The 14,555-nt window shown below is 60.0% G+C and overlaps 2 protein-coding genes and 1 long non-coding RNA gene across 15 annotated transcripts in view; 2 read left to right on the top strand and 1 right to left on the bottom strand.

The window, feature by feature from the left end:
• Positions 1–4,485, top strand: part of MCF2L (MCF.2 cell line derived transforming sequence like) — a 102,186-nt gene extending 97,701 nt beyond the window's left edge. For 12 of the 13 annotated variants that reach the window (XM_032496591.1, XM_032496596.1, XM_032496595.1 and 9 more), the window contains 4 exons: positions 1,208–1,329; positions 2,524–2,636; positions 2,717–2,820; positions 3,026–4,485. In XM_032496591.1, coding sequence (XP_032352482.1) covers positions 1,208–1,329; positions 2,524–2,636; positions 2,717–2,820; positions 3,026–3,144 — 458 coding nt within the window. In that variant the 3' untranslated portion in view covers positions 3,145–4,485. Of the gene's footprint in view, positions 1–1,207; positions 1,330–2,523; positions 2,641–2,716; positions 2,821–3,025 lie in introns of those variants that run through there. The other variant, XM_032496604.1, reaches the window with a different exon arrangement.
• Positions 4,486–4,730: 245 nt separating this feature from the next.
• On the top strand, positions 4,731–12,168 carry F7 (coagulation factor VII). The gene is made up of 8 exons (XM_006176729.3): positions 4,731–6,635; positions 7,610–7,770; positions 8,791–8,815; positions 8,889–9,002; positions 9,564–9,704; positions 10,601–10,710; positions 10,905–11,028; positions 11,504–12,168. The coding sequence occupies exons 1-8, from the start codon at positions 6,566–6,568 to the stop codon at positions 12,097–12,099; spliced, it is 1,341 nt and encodes a 446-aa protein (XP_006176791.1). The 5' UTR covers positions 4,731–6,565; the 3' UTR covers positions 12,100–12,168.
• A 110-nt stretch (positions 12,169–12,278) lies between these two features.
• LOC116668621 lies at positions 12,279–13,897 on the bottom strand. Its single transcript, XR_004325844.1, has 3 exons — positions 13,776–13,897; positions 13,462–13,661; positions 12,279–12,965 (listed from the first exon to the last, which is right to left on the bottom strand). It is a non-coding gene; the product is annotated as an uncharacterized LOC116668621 (long non-coding RNA).
• Positions 13,898–14,555: the final 658 nt, after the last annotated feature.

Below are 14,555 nucleotides of genomic sequence, written 5' to 3'. Positions count from 1 at the left end.
CTCCCTGGGCGCTGGGCCTGGAGCAGGGGCTCGTGGGGGCTTTGGGGGGAGCCTGTGGGGCTGCCGGCCTCTGCGGTGATGCGGACAGGGGCTCAGGGCTCTGTGGGCTTAGAGGGAACCTGGTCCCAGCTCCCTTTTCTGTGAAGACAGAGACGTCTTCCTGATGCCCCTCCCACACAGGCTTTTCAGAATGGTCGGCCTCGGGAGCTGGCCTGCTGGACATCTGCCCCTTTGCGCCCCAACTGCGCTTGTCTGCTGTGGTTCCCTCACACCCTCAGGGAAAAGCGTGCCTCAGCCACTCCAAGTGTCACTCAGAACTGGGTGTGAGAGTCTGCCGACTCCCGGGTCTACTCGCTCACCTCTGGTCGAAGTGCCACTTGACCCCAAGTGGTGGCTGGGACCCAGCACCCCAGGCGTGTGTCTCTGGCCTCTTACTTCCTTACTGGCCTCTGCTGTGTTCGCCCAGAACTGGGCGCTCGCCGTCTCCCACCTCCCCATGGTGTGCCTGCAGCCGCCTCTTGGAAACCAGGGCGGTAGACACACTAGTGCAGGGATGTCGTGTGTCTCTTGAAGCCTAGACGAAGCCCTTCCCTGGTCCGCTGGCCCAGCAGAGGTGGCTGGCACGTGTGCAGGCTGCCTCCAGGGCCAGGCGCCCTGGGCTGGCCTCCCAGCCTCGCCCTGCGGCCCTAGGAAGCTCAGATGTGTGACTGGCATCAGGGCTGCCCCTACCTAGCCCGTTGAGGGCCAGGATTGGGCCGGCCAGGAGCCCTCAGCAAGTCCTGTGTCATGTCATGTGAGGAACTGTCCTCCTGCCCAGCCAGTGGCTGTTGAGCATTGCAGGTGTTGATTGAAAACGCCTTGCTCTCTTGGTTTGCCCAACACAGATGGGTGTCAGAGGCCCTCAGGCTCCCTGGGACCAGCAGGCAGGGGCCTGGTGGGAGTTCTCCCCCAGCAAGTAGCAGAGCCCACAGGACACGCATGCACCGTCCAGAGAGGGCTGGGCTTCATCTCTGGTGATGGAGGCAGGTGCTCTGGCCTGGCCCCTAGGCAGTTTGCACGGCTGAAGCTGAAGTCTGCAGGTGTCCTGCAAGTCCCTCCACGCCACTTCCCCCGGCGGCACGTTGTGGGTGGCAGGGACTTCCATATGCCACCCTCGACCTCGAGGCTCAACCTTCAGGGGGTCCTCACGGAGCCTGTTCCTCGCTAGGCTGGAGCAGAACGTCTCACCCGTCAGAGGCCCCTGAGGACAACGACGGCTGGTCCAGCGCGGAGGAGCCCATTAACTCCTCGGACGCAGAGGAAGAAGGCGGAGTGGGCCTCCGGAAGCTGGTAACCTTGCCTCCTGCTGGCCGTCAGCGGCACTGCTGGGCCCAGGGCAGGGGGTGGGGGTGTCCAGAGCTGCACCATGGGGCCGTGGCGCCCAGGGCTGCCGGGAGGGACTTCAGGTGCCGGGCCCTGGTGGCTGTCCCATTAGCACCGTCAGACCACCTCACGGCAGGAGCAGAGCACACCTCTGATCGGCCCTTCAGATGAGCTTTCTTAAAGCCGTGTGTGCACCTTGATCTCACTTTTAGGGGGACTGCTCTGTCTGAGGCGTGGATTTGCACTCTCAACCAAGTCCTATTTTAGCACGAGCAGCAGAGAGAAGCTATTTACCTGTTAAGTCACCAGAGTCAGGGCTGTACCAACAGTTACTTGCTGCCCACTGGGTGCAGCCCTGGTTCACACCTGGTTTATCACAGCAAACAAAGCACCCAGAGGTGGAAGGGCAGACACAGGGAAGGGGAGCAACAGTCTCAGGTGGCCATGGCGGCCTTTGCCGAGGAGGACTGGCAGCGAGAAGAGCTGGCCAGGGCACTGGGGTGGGGGGTGGTACTCAGCAGGGGAAACCTAGGCTGGCGGGCAGGAAGGCCAGGCAGGCCCTGGTGGGTTTGTGTTCTGCTCTCGGTGTAGTTCGGGTGCCATTCGGGGCCAGTGCAGGGCATCGAGAGAAGGTGCGGCCACTCTGTGAGGCCAGTGGACGCTGGCCTGGCTCTCTGGCTCCAGGAGCACCCAGGCATGTGTCCACACTGCACCCCAGCTCCATCCACAACACGTGGGGCACCTGCTGTGTGAGGCACTGACTGGCTTTTAAGACAGAACAGAAGACAAAGTGAACAAGACTCTTCCCTCACATAAGGCAAAAAACTTGAAAAGGGCAGAACATGCTGGGTGAGGATAGAGGCCAAGGAGGGAGGAGTGATCCAGGAAGAGGAAAGAGTGTGCAAAGGCCCTGGGGCTGTTTGGAGCTTCTAGGGTGCAGGAGCCGCATGTTGTGGGGACACAGGCAGGCTTGTCAGGTTCTTAGTGTGGTCACCACGTGAGACCTGGCACTTCCTGGACTAGGAGACCTTCCCAATGTAAGGTGATAGTCGCACCGAAGCCCCTCAAATGGCAGAGTGCTCATCGTCGTCCGTCTGTCTGGACGCTGGGTGGCGGGCTGGCAGGGACTGTGTGCCAGGCGCTGTGCCGTCCCCTCCCCAGGTTCCCGGGAAGTACACCGTCACGGAGCTGGACGAGAAGGGGGGCCCCGACGCGCTGGCCGTGAGAAGCGGGGACGAAGTGGAGCTGGTGCAGGAGGGCGACGAGGGCCTTTGGTAAGACCACCCCGCAACGCGCGCGGCCCCGCCCCCCAGCCCCGCAGCTCGTGGACACAGCCTGACCTGCGCCCTTGCAGGTATGTGCGGAACCTGACCTCCGGCGCCGAGGGCTGGGTGCCGGCCCGCGGCCTGTCCTCGCTCCTCGACCGGCCCGGCTCCGCCCCGAGCCTGAGCAGCCCAGGTAAGCCCCGCGGCGGGCGCCCGGCCGGCTCGGCCCCAGCGGGTGTGCGGCGGGGCGGGGCGGGGCGGGGCGAGGAAGGAGGGGCTTCGCGCGCGGGGCGGGGCGACAGGGAGGGCGGCGCGCCCTGGACCGAGCCGGGGGCGGGGGCCCGGGGCCCCCGCCGCGCCGCGCCGCGCCGCAGCAGCTCTCGCCTGCTTCTCCGCAGAGTCCAGCGCGGGGTCCGGCCTGCTGAGCGCCTCGTCTAGCTGCAGCGAGAGCTGCGGGGCCCCCCTGGCGGAGCTGCAGGGGGAGCGCCCGCGGCCACAGCAGCCCGCGGACCTCTGAGTTTCCCTTTGCTTGGGCGTGGTTTGGTGAGGGACGGTGCCCAGAGCCGCCCCCGGAACCGGCGTGCCGCCCTGGCGCCCAGACCGAGGGTTCGGGAAGAGCGCGCCCTCCCGCCTCCGCGCAGGACCCCTCCCCGGGGCGCAGGAAGCGCGCGGCCCCCGGGCTTGCCCGGAGCCGGCGGAAGCGGGCGGCGGACGCGGCAGCCGCCCCGCTAGGGCCCCTGACGTTCTGGTCTGGTGCTGTGTGCAGGAACGCGCGTTCTGCGGAACTGCTTCCAAAAGGAGTGACCGACTCACTGACCCGACAGCTTGGGGGCGGGGGCTAGTTTGTCTTTCTCAAGTTTTTTTAAGCAGGGATTAATTCTAGGGCCATTAATTTACTTTGGCCTCTAATCTTTACCAAGAATCACTGTGTTTACATGAAGTGACAATTTGATACTGTATTTGATACAAAACTATTTTTTGTTACTGGGGTTTACACTGCGCTGAGCGACGTGCGCACTCTTGGACACTGGCGGCTCTCCGCGAGGCCCACCCTGTCACAGGTGGATGCAGGGCCTCCTTCCACGGGATCAGGAAGCGGTCCTGCAAACACAAGCAGACACCAGGGGTTCCTTCACCGTCACCTGCCATTCGCTCTCAAAAGAGAATTTAAACTGTAATTTAAAATACTAACCACCTTTTCTACAGAAAAAAATGGGTGACTCGACTTTTTAACGCACTTCACTGAATTAGGCTGTTTTTAATGTTTTTAAAGAAAATGTAAAGATGCAGCTTTTGCAGGTGTCACCCAGCCCAGGGAGCGTCTGAGCTCCGGAGCCCCCGCTCCCCTGGCTCCCCGCCGCCCCGCGTCTCAGAACTGCCCTCCTGTACTGTAGAGAACCGCCCAGCACAGGAGCAGTTTATTTTATTCAAATCGAGGCAAACTGGAAAGAAACTGTCACTGTTTTTGTGTTTCAGAAACGAATTCTGTTCTTTGGAGGCCCTTCTTTCTGTGCTGGCGGGGGCAGGGTTTTATATGTGTGTATATACTTCGAAGTCTGTACATATGTCCCCGCTGTAAGGGGGGTATTTATAGCCTCCATGCTGCTGGCGATGTGTCACTTTACAGCCCCCGCCCCCGCCCCGTCTGCGTGCAGGGCCAGCCCTCTCTGAGTCGCAGTAAGTAGCCAGCACGCGCAGCAGCTTTCCTCCCACGTGTAAGTTATTTGAGAAACGATGTGTCGCATAACTTAATATATTGGTGGTTCAGACACCGTTCCCGATGTCTCAGCCTGGATTCACCCCCATTTTTGTGATCTCTTCCTCATAAAGGCACTTTAAAACCTCGTGTTTTCAGTCACTGTTCCTTTTTTTTTTTTTTCACCTGCTGATGTAAATGAAATTTTACAATCACAGTTCTTCACTGTATCAATGGAGTCTGAATAAATGTCAGCGGCTCTTGCTGCTGGCCCTCAGCTGTAAAAGCAGAGAGTTCATTTTTTAGATGACAGAAACGTCAGCCGTCTAAAGAAGTAAAATCCAAAGAAAGTATGAAGAAAAAAATTAGGATAATAGAAGAAAATAATAAAGTCAAAACAAATCAACAACAAAAGATCTTATTCCTTGAAGATTCTAATAAAATACAGCAATTTATGGAAAAGCTGAGAAACTCCACAACAAATAGAGGTTTTAAAACAAGGAAACCACCATGAACTGCTTTCTGCCAATACATTTGAGAACAGACAAAACAGGAAATTTTTTTCAAGAACCAAATTGTTAAAATTAACAATTTCTTAAAAAAAATTAAATACTTGGGTTGATGAGTAACAAAGAAATTGAGTTGCAGGGAAAGAAAATTTACCCCCAAACAGGTGCCAGACTGAGATGGCTTTATAGTTTTAGCCATACTTTTAAGGTAAAAATACAAAATATTTATACAAACTATTTCAGAGACTATAAAATGAAGAAAAGCAGCTCAGTAAGTTGTGTTAAGTAAGTTTAACAGTTACCTGAACCTGACAAAAAGGATACAAGAAGAAATAAAGTTATGAACATAAATGCAACAATTACAAATGAAGTATAATCAAATAAAATTCAACTGTATGTTGTAAACAGAAGTAATATGTTCTAACCAAGTAAGTGTGTCCCAGGAATTCAAGGATGGTGTGATATCAGGAAATTATTGCTAGAATTTGCCATAGTAACAAACTAAACAGAGAGGGAAAGACTAGCCCCACAGATGCAGGAAAAAGTCAATTTTTACTCAATACCAATTTATAATGTCTATCCAACTAAGAGTGGAAAAGTGAAGGCGCAAAGCACAGTCTGAGAAGGCATGCGGGCCCTGGGTGGGAGGAACCCCTGGGCCTGGCCGCACCCAGCAACCAGGGCAGTTCTGCTGGACCTCATGGGACACCACGGGCCACCAGGCTCTCAGCAGGAGCCGCCCGCCCTGCTGCCCCGTTAGGAAAGTGAGGCTCAAAGGAATGGCTTCCACCTCCCCAAGCCGGGAGAAAACGGAGCCAGGACTCCCACCACCCACCATGTCGGCTGACTCCAGAGCCACTGTACCCGCTGCCCAGGAGTCACCATGAAGGCTGTGACAGTCCCTCCTCCCCTCCCCCTCTCCCACATGAATAAACTCCTGTATAATTAAATTCCTAAACACTGAAACAACTATTGATAGTAACAATTAGAAATTCCAGAGGTGAGCAGTAAAACACATCCTCTAAGGACTAACTCTTCCATTTAGGGAGTAGCCAAGAGCCGCCGGCAGCAGGTGGGCCTCGTCACCCACCTCCAAAGAGAAACGTGCAGAGCTGCTGTCCTCGGCCTCCACTATTCACAGAAAAGTTATTTCCCCGGGGTGGCTGCCCCCATGAGCCTTGCATGGTAACCAACTGTCCCAGTATGCCCAGGATGTCCCAGTTTCAGCTGAAAGTCCAGCCCAGAGAAACCCTTTCATGGCCAACAGCCCAGGACAGTGGCCTGGGCCCAGGAGGGCATGGGGAACAAGACCTAGGTGACCGGGGACTGAGACAGAGCCTGGGTGGGGGCACACGCCCCTCCCCTTGGTGCTCCAGGCCTCTGGCCGAGAAGGGCCCAAGTACATCTCCTTTGTGGCTCTCTCCAAGATACTTACATTCACACCCAACCTGCTCTCCTGTCCCTGGTATTATCACTGCAGGGTCTGGCTTTTCATTTGTTTAATTCTGTCTCTTAACCTGCATTCCTAAGCCTGAGGCTGCATCTGAGTGCACGTGCCAGATGCAGCCCCATCCGTCCTTCTGTTCCCAATCCCCACCCAGCTCTGCACCTGGTGTGGGGATCCCACACTGGGTGTTGGGAGGTGAGGCCTCCTCCCCCACCCCCTCAGCTCTGAGAACTTTGCCCCGCTCCCGCCCCGTGTCAGCAGCCCAGCCGACACCAAGGGCCTCACCATGGCCTCCCAGCACCGGGGGCTGGCCCTCTTTGGCCTTCTGCTCAGCCTGCAGGGGTCTCTGGCGGCAGGTAGGTGGAGGAGGCTTCCCAACCCAGAGGCAGGCAGCCAGGTCCCCCCAACCTGGCCCACATAGCTGTCACACCCAGTCATCTGGAGGGTTTGCCGGCCGCTCAGCTGTGATCTTTCCAAAAAGCAGACAGTGCCCAGGCACTCAGAGTAAAGGCTTCGGTGGGACTGTTTTCCAGACTTCGGGGACCCCAGGGCGGGGGGGCGCTTTTCCAGCCACCGTGGGGCCCCGCCCAGGCAGCTGGACCAGCACACAGAACCTGGGGCTCAGAAGTGCCTCCCTCTCGCTCTGGTCTCTCAGCCTCTTGGTCAGCTGGTGCCAGGGACAGTGTGGGGACGCTGGGCTGCTCGGCTCTGCCACCAGGGCTGTGACTGCGCCCCTTGTGGTCGCTGGGAGGCCTGACTGGGGACTCAGGGAGAGCTAGAGCTCCCTAAGTGTCCTCATCGTGATTCCCCAGGGCCGAGTGGCAGCCGGGGTGGAAACCAAGGGCCCTAAAATCCGGTTCATGTTGTCCTCCAAATCCCACAGCCAAGCACTAGTCTGGGGTTAGAGTGACAGGGTCACCCATCCTGGTTTGCTGCTTGAGAAAGCCAGGGCTGCCCCTGGTCCTTCCTGTTTAATCATCTTTTTTCATCAATATCACATCTTCCTAAGCATCACCCTCCGTGACAGCATGGCATCAGCGTGCTTCAGACTAGTATCCCCTACAGCTCTCCTTGCAGCTGGGTCCTTGTGCGTGCCTTGGAGTAGCTCCTTAGGGTAAATTCCTACAAGTGACATGACCAGGTCGATAACTTAATATATTGCCTGATCCTCGCACACGAAGCTTCTGCAGCATTGCCTATTGGCAGCCCTGAGAAAGCTCTCCTATTTCGAGTCCAGCTAGGCTCTCAGACAGGAACCGTGACTCCCATTAACACTGGGCAGGACGGGGTGCGTGCGGGTGGCCAATGTCTTATGGGGTCCGTTTCTCAGTCTTCATCACCCAGGAGCAAGCCCACAGCATCCTGCACAGACAGAGGCGTGCCAACTCGCTCCTGGAGGAGCTGTGGCCGGGCTCCCTGGAGAGAGAGTGCAGGGAGGAGCTGTGCTCCTTCGAGGAAGCCAGGGAGATCTTCAAGAACCTGGAGAGGACGGTGAGCCTGCCCCGCAGGGGCGCCCTCTGCATGGTAGGGTATGTGGTCAGTGCGAGTCTGCAGGGGCTCGTGTCCGTGTGCACGCTCCACACACAGGCAGCTCCAGCGCACATACATCCTCATTTCTGCATCAGAAATATAGTCTGATGGGTCCCCAAGGAAGTCCCCCCAGCCGTCCGTGCCTCGCAGAGGGGCTGCACTGGAGACACTGGCCAGGCCTCTCACTGCTGTGCCCACCGTGGGTGCCTCTTCAGGACACTTGAGTTGGGAAGCACCTGGGGAACCACTGCTTCCTCCCCTGCACTTGGGCCACACGGGTGGGCCGTCTCCCTCCACTTTCAGAAAGATGCGTATTTACACATCCTCTGAACTGTCCCCAGGGCTGTGGGGCAGGTGGTAGTGGGACAAGACCGCGTCTCACATCGCACTTGCAGGACACACACCTGACATAGGACACACTTGTCACGCTCGCAGGAAGCAGGGCTTTTGAAGATGGAGGCTGACAGGACCCTTCCCAGGAACACGGAGGGCGTCACCCCTCAGCTGTGTCTCACTTGGCTTTTCTAAACCTTTTCATCGGTTCTCACCTCGCTATATTCTCACAGCCCTGCGAGTTTTAGTTCACTTGACAAAGACGCTCCTCAGGAGTCACTTTTATTGCAGGCCAGAGTGCCCCTGCTTTCCTTCTCGACCTTTCTGGGGTCCGCGGCATCTGGACAGCCATCGACATCCGAGGAGGAAGGGGAGGCTCTAGGGGCATGAGTGTCTTGTCCAAGCTCACAGCCCGGGGGCGGAGATGGGGCTGGAACCTGGGTATTCCGACTTGGGAGAGGAGATGTGTGACCTCTGGTGGCCTTAGTGATGGGGGAGGGGGAACATGCTTCCCCAGAGGGACCCATCTCATCTCCAGAGAAGTCTGGCTGCCAGAGCCCAGCACAGGGGCCAGGCCCCAGCCCCCATCAGCCCAGCTGCCGGCTCCCTCCGCGGAGGCCGAGTCTCACGCGGCCTCTCCACCCCTAGAAGCAGTTCTGGATCTCATACAACGGTGAGTAGGGGAGCACCGTCTGCACCTGCCCGCCAGCCCGCCCCCATCACACTGACCCTGACCCACCGCACAGACGGGGACCAGTGCGCCTCGGGTCCCTGCCAGAACGGGGGCTCCTGCGAGGACCAGCTTCAGTCCTACGTCTGCTTCTGCCCCGAGGGTTTCGAGGGCCGGAACTGTGAGACAGGTGAGGGCTCTGGGGCTTCACGGGTCCTGGGGGCTGACAGCACCGGCTGGTCAGCGCAGGGCAGGGCTGGGCTCAGCTGGGTCCGGTGGTCTAGGTGACCCAGAAGGGCCCTCCACCCTAAGAGTCTGGGGCCTGGGGTCCAAGGTGCTAGTTCTCTCACCTGACCGCCCACCCCCTCGGGGCCCCCGGCACTGGGGACTCTGATGCCCCTGGAACCCAGGTGAGTCCTTGCACCTCTGTGGTGTCCACACATCCCATGGCCCAGGCAGTTGGGGAGCTCTGCCTCCCCACGTGCTGTTACAAACCATATATGCGGTCCACCTGCCAAATGTGACAGTTCCACCAAGTTCAGCCGCTAAGCTGTGCGGGTGTGGGAGCCCCAAACTCCAGGTCTGGACCTTCCGGATCAATCCACAGAGCAGGCAGTGCCAGGCCATCTCTGGAGCTAGCAGCTCAGTGCCACCTTTGTACAGGACACTGCCCCCACCCAGAGAAGGGTGGCCACCAGGCTGGCTTGCCCTGACTGGCGGAGGCCCCCTCAGCTGTCCCCTCCATCCTCAGACCAGAAGAGCCAGCTGATCTGCACAAATGACAACGGGGGCTGCGAGCAGTACTGCACTGACCACGCAGAGGCTGGGCGCTCCTGCTGGTGCCATGAGGGCTACGCACTCCAGGAGGACGGGGTGTCCTGTGTGCCCACAGGTAACGGGTCCTCGGGAACCAGGCTCTAGGGCGGTGTGTGCACTTCCACTTCTGATCGTCCTGCCCTGCCACACGTCCCCTCATTGGCCAGATGGGGAGGGAGACATGGCATCACTGAGCATCCCCAGGCACCGGCACCGTGTGCTCTGGGAGGTGGGGAGAGAGGCCCAGGTGGAGGCGGCTGTCCCTCCCCAACCCCGAGAGCAGGGAGGGCAGTGGTGCGCAGGGCAGAGCCCAGGGAGCGGCCTCCGGGGTGCGCCGGGCCCCTGCCCATCTGGGCAGCTCTCTGCCAGCCCACCTCCACTCCTACGCCAGGCGCTAGATCACCATACCCAGTGTCTACTGACCACAGCACGAGTCTGGATTCCACATCTTGTCAAAGGCAAGTGCTTTTATGAAAATGGAAAATTCCTCCAAACCAACCTCAAATGAAAAGGGCTGCAGCCCGGAGGCTGGGGCCCCCAGCTCTGTGTCCCCCCAGCTCTGTGTCCCCTCAGCTCTGTGTCTCCCCAGAGGCGGGGTACCCAGCCTTGTCTAAAGGCCTGAAATTCAGTTGCTGCCCCGAAATGCTTTCTTTTCCAGCCCAGGGGCTTTCTTGGAGCAGGAGGGAAACTGAGAGCGGGTCAGAGAGCAGCACGATGGTCTGAATGCCAGTCGCCTCACACAGCATCCCTTACACCTCTAGTGACACAGAGGTGGCACGTCTCCCCGGAAGGAGGAGCAGGACCCAGTTTCAGGAAGGGGACCTCTGTTCCTGCCAAACCAGCCCCTCTGCCGCTGCTCGCCAGGCAGCACCCCCAGGGCCTGCCCACGGCCCTGGCAGGAGCAGCGACACAGCCCCCTCTGGGGCCAGTCGCCACCCATGCCCACGTTTTGCTGACTTTTGTTTCACACAGTTGAGTATCCATGTGGGAAAATACCTGTTCTGGAGAAAAGAAACAACAGCAACCCCCAAGGAAGAATTGTGGGGGGCAAGGTCTGCCCCAAAGGGGAGTGTCCCTGGCAGGTGAGGCTCCAGCTGTGCCTGGCCATCCAAGCCTGGGTGACCGCATGTCCAGCCCAGCATTTCCACCGTCCACCAGCCTTCCGCTCCCTTAGCTAGAACGGAGCCCCCACCCCTGGAGGGTGCACGGGAAAGGGGAGTCCCCGAGGAAGTGGTGGCGGTAACGCAACCTTCCACCGTCCGTGGTGCCCCGCCAGGCCATGCTGAAGCTGAACGGGGCACTGCTGTGTGGGGGAGCCCTGCTCGACGTCACCTGGGTGGTCTCTGCCGCCCACTGCTTTGACAGGATCCGGAACTGGAGGAACCTGACGGTGGTGCTCGGTAGGTTTTGGGGTTACCTCTTTCTGACAGGAGACGGTTCTTGAATGACAATGACTCAGGGCTTCGAACCACCAACTTCCACCACCAGGAGCAATCCCAGCACCCACAGGGCCCCGCTACAGCCGCTGCCCTCAGCTCTCTCCCCGCAAACCAAGTCATGGGTGACTGCTGTTCCTGTCTTGCTTGGGCCCAGAGCCCCGGGGGTGCCCCAGCCAGGGCTGCACTGCCTGGGCCTCTGCCTGGTGGGTTTATGGGATGACAAGGACCCCCGGGGGGCCAGGCAGGTCTCGAAGAAGCAGGGGACCAGGCCCGCCACCTCAGCTGCCTGGCCGACACCCCCTCACGTGCCCCCCAGGATCCAGATTCCACTACTCCCCACCTGACTCACACCCTTGCTGACCCACTAGCAGCCTGGGGTGGGACGCAGGGCTCTCCTGCCCCAAAGGAGGGGCCCAAGCAGGCAGTCTCCCCGCAGGCGAGCACGACCTTGGCCAGCGTGAGGGCGAGGAGCAGGAGCGGCAGATCGCTCAAGTCATCGTCCCCGACACGTACATACCGGGCAAGACAGACCACGACCTGGCCCTGCTCCGCCTGGAGCGGCCTGTGGCCCTCAGCGACCACGTGGTGCCCCTCTGCCTGCCCGAGAAGACCTTCTCCGAGCGGACACTGGCCTTCGTCCGCTTCTCGGCCGTCAGCGGCTGGGGCCAGCTCCTGGACCGTGGGGCCACGGCGCGCGTGCTCATGGCCATCCAGGTGCCCCGGCTCCTGACCCAGGACTGCCTGGAGCAGTCGCGCCGGAGGCTGGGGTCGCCTGCCCTCACAGACAACATGTTCTGCGCCGGCTACCTGGACGGCAGCAAGGACGCCTGCAAAGGGGACAGCGGGGGCCCGCACGCCACCCACTTCCGGGGCACGTGGTACCTGACGGGCGTTGTCAGCTGGGGTGAGGGCTGTGCGGCCGCTGGTCACTTCGGGGTGTACACCCGGGTCTCCCGCTACACGGCCTGGCTCCACCGGCTCATGGGCTCCCTGCTGCCCTCAGAGGGCCTCCTCCAAGCCCCGCTCCCCTAGCCCCACAGCCGCAGCCCCGGATCCCACTCCCTGCTCCGCAAATAAAGCTGCTGCACCCCTTCCCCAGGACCAAAGCCCGGAAATTCTCCTGTGGTTCTCGTGGAGGGGGAAGGGGAGGGAGGTGGAAACAGAGTTGGAGAGAGAGAGACAGAGACAGAGACAGACAGAGGATGGACAGAGCTGGAGACAGACAGAGACTCGCGGGAGACTCTGGGACAACCAGAGAGAAGAAGAGCCTTAGATCCAGAGCAGCCGTCGGGGAGGGAGACAGACGGCGAGAGTCAGGGCCAAGCCGCGGGGGGGGAGCCCGGGGCCAGGAAGCGGCCGTCTCCCAAGGCACAGCGGCCATGCGCGTCCGCCCCCTCGGCGCCGTGAGCCGCTTCGCTTCCTCGTGCCATTCAGCGTTTCGCCTCCGGCTCAGACAGGCTGTTGGCCTTCCCCGCTCACTGCGGCGGGTGTCCTCCCAGGTCCGTTCTGGGTGAGCACCCTTCACCACAAAGCAGGCCTCGCGCTCTGATCACACAGGCTGAGCCCTGCGCTCCGGCGGCCCCTGCCTTCCCAGGTGGTTCAGACTCACTTCACAGAGATCCTGGGTTTGCCTTCGAGCCGGGCTCTCCTCCACGTTACCAACTTCGCAGAAACAAACCTTCTCCTGTGAGGCTGTTTCCAGATACCAGAGCTCGCAGTGGATCTGGGGCTGCACTCTCCCAGTCCCGGGGGCCTCTTCCTGCCAAGGCCCCAGTAAATGACGGTCCTCAAACAGAGGCAGAGGGACGCCCCACAAAATGCAGGTTCCCAGGTCGTGTCAGCTCCGTGGGATTGGGGAGGGCCCCTCAACTTACATCCTCAGCGTGTCCCTCAGGTGCCTGGGAAGGACAAGAACGAGCTCCCAGGGAGGGGATCCTGAACCCACCAGAATGCAGCCACGGTGGGGAGAGCAAACAGGTAGGCGCCTGCCTCCCTGGTACTCGCCTATCCCGTGCCTGGGACACCCCATGAGGGGCCAGACGTGCTCTGCTGGACTGTCCAGTGTGTCTCCCGTACAGTCGACCAGGGCTCCGCAAGCCCGATAACACTGAGCCCGAGCCACGCACCTGAGAGCCAAGTGTTACGAGGATACGCCCACCAGCACTCATCATTCTCGGCCACTTACAACCACAGTGCTCAGTGCTGGGACAGAGGCCATCTGACTCGCAGACCTCACGTACTCACACTCTGGGCCTCCACAGAAAAGGCCTGCTGCCCCAGTCGGGCGGTGACTTTTAGGGTTCTCACCAGTACACGCGTTGAGAGCCCTGACCCTGGGCAAACCTCTCTGGGCTCAGCCTGGCTCTGGCTCTGACCCTTGGCTGTGGTACTTACCTCCCTGCCCTTCGTGTCCTCATCGAGAAAATGGGAGCCAGTCAGGAAGAACATCCAGATGCCCCAGCCCACCAGCTCAGGCTGCAGACACTCGGTGAGGTGGGGGGGATTCTGCAACCACAACACCCAAGGGCTTGGGAGGCCGAGCCCAGTGAATCTCTCAGTTCTTCCATAAACAGAAGCTGGCTGGCGTCCTCTTCCTGGGAAGAAAAGGGGAGGGTGGAGTTGAAGGGGCCAAGCCAGTAGCCTTCCAGACCCACTCAGACCCCAATGGGGTCCTGGGTGGGCCGCAGGCTCTGCCTCACTTCCCCCACCTTGAAGCATGGTCAGCGCAGTGCAGGCCAGCAATGGCTCTCCTGCCCGGTCACCACCAGGTGCTCACTCGGAATCCAGTCTCTCCCCACAGGTTGAACGGTGCAGAGACCAGGCGAGACAGGCCCCGCGAACCAGCTGCAGGTTGTTGACCAGCCCTGGCACTGAACAGGAGCGTTTCAGGATGTCACTGACTCGCTCAGTCCGCTGGTGTTCACTGAGCACCTACTGTGTGCCAGATGCCCTGTAGGTGCTGGGGACAGAGCAGGAACAAGCCGAGTGACCACGGGCATCAGTCAGCTGTGGGGAAGTGTCAGGCCAGCTCCATCCTTGAGTCTCCCATCACCGCCCCTGCCTCTCCTGCGGTTCCCAGCCTTTTCCTCCAGGGCCTGGGGTTCAGCTGCCGAGCCCCAGGCTGCCAGGAAGCTCAGGCCCACACCTGACGCTCCGGAGAGGTTCCTGGCTGGGAGAGCAGCCCAGGGCCTGGTGTGGCGCACACAACCCCCTCCCAGCCTGGCCGCCGAGGGCACAACCCTGGGGAGGCCTGGCCTCCCTGGGGCCTGTGGTTTGTCACAGGAGGACAAGGCCCCCGTTCTGGGACCTCCCGGGTGAGGGCCAGTCAGGGGAGACTCTGTGTTCTGCAGAGACGGCTGTGCTGGCCCCCCACCTTCCCAGGCCACGGGGTAGGGGCTGGACAGAGAAACAGCCTCTGATCTCACCCAGTGACCTGCACTTGGCATCACATGGTGAGAAATGACTTCACTGTGATGCCTCTGACTTCA

Source organism: Camelus ferus, chromosome 14 (assembly GCF_009834535.1).
Source record: "Camelus ferus isolate YT-003-E chromosome 14, BCGSAC_Cfer_1.0, whole genome shotgun sequence".
Taxonomy (NCBI): Eukaryota; Metazoa; Chordata; class Mammalia; order Artiodactyla; family Camelidae; genus Camelus; species Camelus ferus.
This window is presented reverse-complemented; position numbering and strand designations above follow the sequence as displayed.

What these genes read in the sequence shown, in the direction of transcription:
- F7 (XM_006176729.3), top strand. Translation starts at nt 6,566, where the DNA reads ATGGCCTCCCAGCACCGGGGGCTGGCCCTCTTTGGCCTTCTGCTCAGC. An exon ending in GTTCTGGATCTCATACAACG is followed by an intron (nt 8,816 to 8,888) that starts GTGAGTAGGGGA and finishes CCCACCGCACAG; the next exon opens with ACGGGGACCAGTGCGCCTCG. An exon ending in AAGGGGAGTGTCCCTGGCAG is followed by an intron (nt 10,711 to 10,904) that starts GTGAGGCTCCAG and finishes GTGCCCCGCCAG; the next exon opens with GCCATGCTGAAGCTGAACGG.